The sequence below is a fragment of the Delphinapterus leucas genome, chromosome 15 (assembly GCF_059928025.1).
Source record: "Delphinapterus leucas isolate spDelLeu-1000000601 "Yukka" chromosome 15, BTC_Dleu_Yukka2, whole genome shotgun sequence".
NCBI lineage: Eukaryota > Metazoa > Chordata > Mammalia > Artiodactyla > Monodontidae > Delphinapterus > Delphinapterus leucas.
In genome coordinates, this window is record NC_143143.1 from 61,795,264 (window position 1) to 61,803,805 (window position 8,542).

The window sequence follows — 8,542 nt, forward strand, 5'->3', positions numbered from 1 at the left end:
TAAATACAACAAAATGCACAAAAACATATAATTCGAAGTGTTTTGACTAAATCATACACTGTGTAACCCACACCTCATCATGATATGGACCATTTCTATCCCTCCAGAAAGGTTCCCCACACCCTACCCTGGCAATTCTCACCCTCCACTCCCAGAGGCAACCACCATTCTGATTTCTTTCCCCCAGATTAGCTGTGTCTGTTCTAGAACTTCAAATAAGAGAAATCACACAGTACTGTGTTTGAAATTTTTTTCTGTAGCATAATTTCCTCTCTTGTTTTAAATTCATTTCCAGATACACACGTACTCAGGAGCAATAAGAGGTCCTACTTGACCCCCAGTCTAAAACTTGCTTTCTCCATCAACAGTAGGATCTAGATATCTCTCCGAGCCATGCTTACCACCTGCTGCATAGCCAGGCCACTGCATTGACTTCCATTAATAATTTATATCATGTTGATGGACATTTAGGTTATTTCAAGTTCCCCTCTCTTGCAAGTAGCACCTCAGTGAAACATGCTGAACAGACATCCTTTGTGCCCCTGTGTGTAGGTTTCTCTGGAATTGATTCCAGCAAGTAGAATTGCTGGATCAATTAATAAACACTAGGTAATGAATTAATATTCTAATTTCCTCTGGTTGATCATTGTCCTTCCAATTCCTTTGCACAGCAAAAAGTTCTCTCCAATCATTAGAGGATTGCTAAACAAGGCCTAGGGCGTTCGGAGAGTTTGGGGTAGGGGAGTGCTAAGGGGATGAGGAGTCCAGCTAATTAGTGATCTCTCTCCTTTGAAGCTGGTCTCGCTGATCAGCTTTCCTGGTTTCCAGATGTGGAGGCAGGGGGCCGGTTTATCGGCCCCTCCCCCAACCTGTGGGAAAAGGAAACTCGCTGATATCCAGTGAATTAATTGCAGGGGGAAAAGGGGCCATAATATCATCCTCTCCTATGTGAGCACAGAATTTTAGCCCCGCTAAAGCTGTGTGACCTTGGATGGCTATTCTGAGCCTCAGTTTCCCCGCCTCTAGCCTATCCAGGGCTCTGGGGGCAGACTGCCTACCCTGGCAGGAAGGAACTGCATTACAATAAAGTGCCCTTGTTATCATAATGCAGCCATTACAACAGCTCTGGCTCCTGGGAAGCTTTTTGAGCCTCGGTTTCCTCCTTTGTATAAAGAAACCAAACAACTCCCCTCTTAGAGTTGTGGCGCGGACCGCGTAAGATTGACAAAGCAAACTCTTCACACAGTGCCTGGCACCAAGTAAGAATGCAATAAATCGTCACCTTTGTCATTATCGAGATACCAGGCAGAAGTTTGGGCTCAGAGAGGGCCCGAGACTCAACTAAATTCATCCTGCAGCAGAGTTGGAATCGGAACTCTTTCCCCAGGCGTGAGCTGGGAGCTTGAGGTGGGGAGGAGGCAGTGAAGAAACCTCCCAAGTGGCCGGAGCTGTGGGCCTGGTGGAGAGGTGTGGGGCGGGGAGGTAAGGTAACCCTTGCCCAGCGACCGCGCCCGCGAGGAGGGCATTCCCAGGCCTCCCACCCGAGGCCTGCAGGTGACTGGCGGAGCTGGGGGTAGCTGGGGAGCTCCGGGGCTGGGTTTGCCGTCTCCATGGTGACCGCCCGCGCGGCGCCAGCCTGACAGCCCGTCCGGGTTTTATGAATGGGTGACGTCACGGGCCTGGCGTCTAACGGTCTGAGCCGCTTGTTCAGACGCTGACACAGAGCAGCCCCGGGAGTGGGGTGGGTGGGAGGGGGGAGACTCGAGCTCCGCAGCTGCCGCGCCGTGGGAGGGAGACCCTGATCCGAGGTCTTTGGGGGGGAAGGCAAAAAGGGAGAAAAAAATTTTAATTACTTAATGATGCAGATTTGGGGAATTTTTGCAGGGGGCTGTAAATCCAGGGGAGAATCAGGGAAGGCAGTCCACTCTGGGCGCCTTCTATCTTGTTCAGGTCCCAGAGACCCAGTCCCCAATCCTGGAGGAAGACTTTCCAGAATTAATTGCTCCCATCCCAAGGGGCCTGGGTTAGCCCGCCTGGTCCCAGGAACATTAACCAGCAACATTCTCTGGGAATTGGGAAAGGACACCGCCCCGGTGGGCAGAGTGTAAAGGAGGGCCAGCTTTAAGTTTCAGCTCAAATATTTGGGAGATCAGGGTCCCAGAGATAGGTTCCAATAGGGTCCAGAAGCCCAGGCTCAAGTACTGGGCGACCCAGATCCCGCTGCTTCTCCATCGGGACCTCAGTTTCCCTCATCTGTAAAATGGGGCTGGAAAAGTGAGAAAATGAACCTGGGAAAACTGATTCTTGGAATCTTTTCGTTATTGGTAATACCGGTTTAGCCTCCTTCCCGAGGAGCCCAAGGCAGCCCTTGCCTCCACTAGCGACCTTGCACCGTGTCCTCCCACTCTCTCTGTTCTTGAGTCTCGGGTCCCTTTCCACGCCGGTGAAGGTGCACTAGTAGAGCAGGAGGCGGGACCCAGAAGCTCTCTAGGCCGCGCCTCCAGACCTCCCATTGGCTGTTTTTGAACGTCTGAGGCCGCCCCCAAGGTGGGCGGGTGGGTGCGCCGCGGCGTCTCTATAAAAGTCGGGCGGTGGGGCTCGCATCTAGCTTTCTACAGCAGTCTTTTTACCGTTTCAACTTCATCCCGCACTCCCGTCGTCCGCCTCCTCCGTCCGCTTCACCTTCTCTCACCCAGACGCCAGAATCATGAAGGTCGCCAGTGGCAGCGCCGCGGCCGCCGCGGGCCCCAGCTGCGCGCTGAAGGCGGGCAAGTCTGCGGGCGGCGCGGGCGAGGTAGTGCGCTGCCTGTCCGAGCAGAGCGTGGCCATCTCGCGCTGCGCCGGCGGCCCCGGGGCGCGCCTGCCCGCCCTGCTAGACGAGCAGCAGGTGAACGTGCTACTCTACGACATGAACGGCTGCTACTCGCGCCTGAAGGAGCTGGTGCCCACCCTGCCCCAGAACCGCAAGGTGAGCAGGGTGGAGATCCTCCAGCACGTCATCGACTACATCTGGGACCTGGAGTTGGAGCTGAACTCGGAATCCCAAGTCGGGACCCCCGGGGGCCGGGGACTCCCCGTCCGGGCTCCGCTCAGCACCCTTAACGACGAAATCAGCGCCCTGGCGGCAGAGGTGAGGTCCGAGTTGGAGTACGAGATCATTTTCCTTCTACGGATGGGGAAACTGAGGCCCAGAGAGGGAGGGGTTACTTGACCCTATGTCCGCCCCATCCTTTCGGGCACCTAGCTGCTCAAGGATGCCCAAGGAGATTGGAAAAGGTGCTGCCTCCTCGTGTTTCCTGGGGAAGAGGGGCTTGCAGCCCTGTCCCCTCCAACCTGCCCGTCTCACTTCTCTCTCCGTTTCATCACAGGCGGCGTGCGTTCCAGCGGACGATCGCATCTTGTGTCGCTGAAGCGCCGCCCTCAGGGACCGGCGGACCCCAGCCCTTCAAGGGGCGAGAGGAATAACTGTTCTCTGGTCCTTCCAAGCGCGTCGCCGGAGCTGGGGAGGAACAAGACAGATGGGCGGCCACTGGGCGCTTGCTGGATCCAGCCCGGGGCTGGGGGACTGACAGGGCAGGCTGACCCTCCCTCCTCGCCCACCAGCCACCAGAGACTTGGGGGAGTCCCCCCGTGTGTTTCTATTTTTTGAAAAGCAGACATTTTAAAAAATGGTCACGTTTGGTGCTTCTCAGATTTCTGAGGAAATTAATTGCTTTGTATTGTATATTACAATGATCACCGACTGAGAATATTGTTTTACAATAGTTCTGTGGGGTTTTTTGTTTTTTTTGTTTTTTTGGTTGTTATTAAACAAATACTTTCGATGGTGAAGTTGCAGTGACTTCTTGGATTGAGGGGAGGGGTCTGGGCTGGGGTGACCCCTGACCCTTTTCGCAGCTGCTGCTAGGGGGAGGGGACTGGAAGGCCACATCTGGACTGTTGCTTTTACTGACCTGAAATGAGTGTTTCCGGTGTCTTTAAAGTCTATTCTTTCCCCCCATCCCTGGCCATTTCCCCGCTCCCTAGTGTCATAAAATTAAATCCTTTAGACTTTTAGGGTTTCTCAAAGTGGTCATTGGGTCATATGGGTCACCTGGGGAGGTTGTTAAATGCAGATCAACCTGCCAAGGCCTCCTCTGGGTTGAAGAGTATTCAACAAGTCAGTTACATTGGAGAACCAGGTCACCGGACCACCTGCATCTTGGCCGAAATGGGTGAAGCGAGACCCACAGGAAAGGGACTTTCCCAGAACCTCAGCTTGTCGGGGGCAGGACTTCCATCTTGCCCCATTCCCCTGTAAGAGGTGCCTCCCCCACGGGCTCCAGGCATGTCCAAGTGGGTGAGCAAGTTGGCAGGGCCAGCCTGGGCACAGCTGCTGGGCCACCTGCTCTGGGTCTGGACTCGGCCCCCTCACCCTGGCCTGGCTATGCCAGCAGCTCACAGAACTTCTCTCTCCCCCAGGGCTCCTGTGTGGGCTCTGAGGAGGAGTGCGCGAGTCAGTCTGCAGCTCCTGAGCAGGAAAAAGGTGTCATTGACAAGGACCTATCTGCCTGGACATGTGTGAAAGTTTGTACTCATGGGGGAGTGCATATGAGTGTCTGGACCTGTGTGTGTGACGTGAGTGAACTGGTAGTTACCCTGTGGGGCTGGGTCATCTGTTGGTGTGCAGGCCTGGGGGTGTGGGTGAGGATACACATGGGGATGTGTGCAGAAGGGCAAATGTGAGCACATGTGTTCTGCAGGATAAGTGAGCACACTCCAGCTGTCTGGGCTGGTGTGCCCTGCTGAAATGCGCTGTGCGGCTCTCGGCCTGGCTCTGGCTTGATGGATGGGTTTGTGTGTCTGGGGGCTGCAGAACTGCACTGGGTTTCTAAGTAGATGTCTGTAGATTGGCTGGCATTCCTGGGTCTCTGCTGGTCTGGGAGTGGGGGTGGGGTGGTAGGTTTATTCAGGGAAACCCTTCCTAAAATGTTCAAGTACCACCTTTCCAGGCAGTTGTTAGGACCTTGGGGACACCAACCCTTAAGTATCCCTACCAGGCAGTTGCCAGGTATTACACAGGTAGAAACTGAGCCCCAGAAAAGGCAAAGAACTTGTCCCAGAGAGTGTAAGGACTGTTAATATATTTTGTCAATAAATAAAATAGAATAAAATAAATAGCACCAAGCACCACGAGCCTCACTGTGCTCTAAACCCTTTACATAAAGGATTTCATGGATCTCTGTGGGGCGAAGGGCAGGATTCTGAATAATAATAATAATGAAGACTATCAACTATGAGCACTAACAATAAGCCAGATATCAACCCCCTCCCCGAGCACATTCTAGACTTTATCAAAGAGCCCAGTATTCGGAGGTAAATCGTGTCCTTCACTACTGCCCACTCAATTCCCCACCGGCTACTGTTTTGTAGCATTAACTTCACAGAACTGTTGTAGAGAATAAATGAAATAGAGCACTTAGCACGTAGTGTTTGCGAGCTATAAGTTATTATTAACTGTCCCCTGAACGTCCTTGCAGTGTCCTCAGAGGCACACGTGTGCCCCACTCCCTCCCGCGTGCCCCCCCACCCGCCTACCAGCCCACCCACCGGGCAGTGGGCGTGTCCCCGCGAGTACTCCCCCACGGCACGACCCTTTTCCAGGAGAGGAAGGGGCTGTGCCGGAGGGGTGGGGGCCCGGGTCACCTCCCCCGCAGTGCAGGCACACTCTGGCTTCCACGTTTCCCTCTTTTCCCCTTTGGCCCGGGCCCAGCCCATCTGGAGGCCGGCTCGGCGGCGGCCTGGGAGCGTTTCCATCAGCTGGGCCCGAGGAATGCGGAGCTATTTAACCTGAGCATCCCCAGGTGTACGGAGGCGCCTGGCTGTCTGGGGCCCGCCGCCTTTGGCACGGCCGCGCTAGACAAACAGCGCGCCGCCCCCGCCCTGCCCCTCCGCCCGCAGCTGCAGCCAGGCCTGGGAACTGGCGGGCGCCGGCGGCTTGCATAAGAGGCTCGCGCTCCGCGGAGGGAGGGGCGAGCGGGGGACAGGGGCCGCCGGGGGGTGTGAGAGCAAGAGTGTGTGTGTGTGCACGTGTGTGCGTGCGTGTGCGCAGCGCGCAAAACCCTGCTGCGAGTGTGTGTATGTACAGCACTGAAAACCCTGCTCTCTGCGTGTGTTTGTGTGTGTGTGTGTGTGTGTGTGTGTGTGTGGCACACAAAACCCTGCTCCTTTGGGCCGCCGCTGGGGAAATCATTAACTCCTTAACCCTGCCAGACAGGGGGCAGGAGCTGGGCGCGGGGAGGGGGTGGGGGAGACCGCAGAGAAAAACCAGGACAAAGTTCTTTGGGCATTGGACCCTGCCTCTCCAGGGCTTTGGGGCCCAAGAGCTGAAGGATTTTTTTCTTTTCTTTAACAAACACTTCTAGAGCGCTTATTCTGTGCCGGGTACTATATTAAACTCAAAATTAATTTGGTTAATTCTCCTCACAGCTGTAAGGGGGCAATGCTATCATATGCTCATTTTAATAATAGCAACAACAGCAGCACAACAGTAAAGGTAAGATAACATTTTAGTAGGGAGGCTGGTAGAACACAGCTTCTGAATCCGCCTTGATGCTCCTCACTTCGCCTGTCTGAGCCTCCATTTTCTCATCTGGGAAATGGGCTCCAGAACCTCAGCCTCAAGGATCAATTGAAGGGTTGTGAATGGAAAGCTTGGCACCAGGACTGGCTCAGTGTAGACACTCGGTATATGTTGGTATAAAATGTTTTGTGCCCTCACTAAGGGGATTGTCTCATGAGCCCTATCAGATGTGTGAACCCATCGCTATTCCTACTTTTCAGATGATAAAAGGGAGACATCAGAGAAGTGACCCACCCAAGGCCACACAGGGACTGACTTAGAACTTTCTGGAAACTAGGCTTCTGAGGGGCTTCACGTTCCCACAGGACGTCCAACTGAGCTTTTTTTTTTTCTTTTTAAATAGGAATGAATTTTTTTAAACCAGTTTTTGTTTTTTAATGTTTTTATTTTTGACTGTGTTGGGTCTTCGTTGCTGCACGTGGGCTTTCTCTAGTTGTGGTGGGGGGGGCTACTCTTCATTGCAGTGCGTGGGCTTCTCGTTACAGTGGCTTCTCTTGTTGCGGAGCATGGGCTCTAGGCGTGTGGGCTTCCGTAGTTGTGGCACATGGGCTCTAGAACGCAGGCTCAGTAGTTGTGGTGCCCGGGCTTAGTTGCTCTGTGGCACACAATTTAGCTTTTTCATCTTATTTCCAATCGAAATCACACCGGGTCATTATATATTTTTGTTTTAAACACATAAACTGGAAAAACGCAAGACATAATGCATATCACAATTTTTGCAACTCATGTTTTGGCATTTCTTAATTTTAAAAAATCTAATGAGAGCCTTGAAAGATGGAAATGGCCCAGGCTCTCTCTTTCTCTAAGAGGTCGTGGGCCAGGTCCAATGTGACCTGGCTCTGAGAAGACAGGTCCCACAGTGGGGCACAGGTCTTGAACCAGGTAGTGACCAACCAAACTGTGGACACGTCTGCTTGGATCCTGGTGGCTAGGGATCACTAGGCCCTGACCTCTGGATGCACATGCCCCCCTCCACAGAGGTCAAGGGGGTTTCATGCGCAATCACCAACCTTACACTTGCCAATTTGAGTCACCCAGACCTCAAAGTGCCCCTGGAGCTGCCTCCCAGCCCCCCAACATTGCCTCCTGAGCCTGAGACTCAGGGGTAAAACCTTTCCTCACACCAGCTACTCTTATTGAGTCCCGGGGACTACACACAGGGAGGGCTCCCGGCTGTCCAGGTCACACACTGCAAGGCTTTCCATTGACAGTTGGGCCTGGGAGTCCAGCCTGACTACCAGAGGGAAAGGTGAGTCATGGCCCAGCCAGGGTCCCGGGCCGCCGCTTTCCGGGAAAGGGAAGGGAACGGAAGAGAGGAAATCAAAAGGCCTGGAGGCGCACAAGGTGGTGGGGCGTTCTTATCTTCCCGGGACCCGCCCTGGCTGGCGCTTCCTGCCCCAACTCTTGCAAAATGGATTTCCCAGCGCTGCCCCCAAGAGGGGCACCGCGGGCCGTACAGGGTTGCATCAGGGCCTTGTGCAAGGCATAGCTGGCGGGGAGGGCGATGCTGCAGGCCAAGAGGGGGCAAGGGAAGGGGGACTTGGCTTCTAGGTCCAGTGCCACTTCTGATTGGCACTTGCCACCTCCCTGGCCTTCAGCATCCTCAGCTTTAAAATGGGTGTTACAGCCACTGTTCTGAGGTTTCAGTGACATCATCCCCGTCCCATCCACTCCTCAAGCCTCACCCAAGCCAGGCCATTGTCATCTCTACCTGGAAAACTGTACCAGCCCCAACTGGTTCATTCAACAAACATGTTGGCCCTTGAACAATGTGGTTTTGACCTGCACGGAGTCCACTTATAAACGAATTTTTTTCAATAGTAAACACGACAGCAGGGGTCCCCAACACCCGGGCCGCAGACCGGTACCTGTCCTGGGCCTGTTAGGAACCGGGCGGCTCAGCAGGAGGTGAGTGGCGGG

General features: G+C 54.1%; 1 protein-coding gene across 1 annotated transcript; it reads left to right on the forward strand.

Annotated features, from left to right (window-relative positions):
• Positions 1 to 2,585: 2,585 nt before the first annotated feature.
• On the forward strand, positions 2,586 to 3,593 carry ID1 (inhibitor of DNA binding 1). The gene is made up of 2 exons (XM_022592961.2): positions 2,586 to 3,130; positions 3,369 to 3,593. Exons 1-2 carry the CDS (start codon positions 2,708 to 2,710, stop codon positions 3,408 to 3,410), a joined length of 465 nt encoding a protein of 154 aa, XP_022448669.1. The 5' UTR covers positions 2,586 to 2,707; the 3' UTR covers positions 3,411 to 3,593.
• The last annotated feature ends 4,949 nt before the right edge of the window (positions 3,594 to 8,542 follow it).

Excerpts from the sequence above, each read along its gene's own strand:
- ID1 (XM_022592961.2), top strand. The coding sequence starts at position 2,708 with ATGAAGGTCGCCAGTGGCAGCGCCGCGGCCGCCGCGGGCCCCAGCTGC. Across the intron at positions 3,131-3,368 it reads TCAGCGCCCTGGCGGCAGAG|GCGGCGTGCGTTCCAGCGGA; the intron begins GTGAGGTCCGAG and ends GTTTCATCACAG.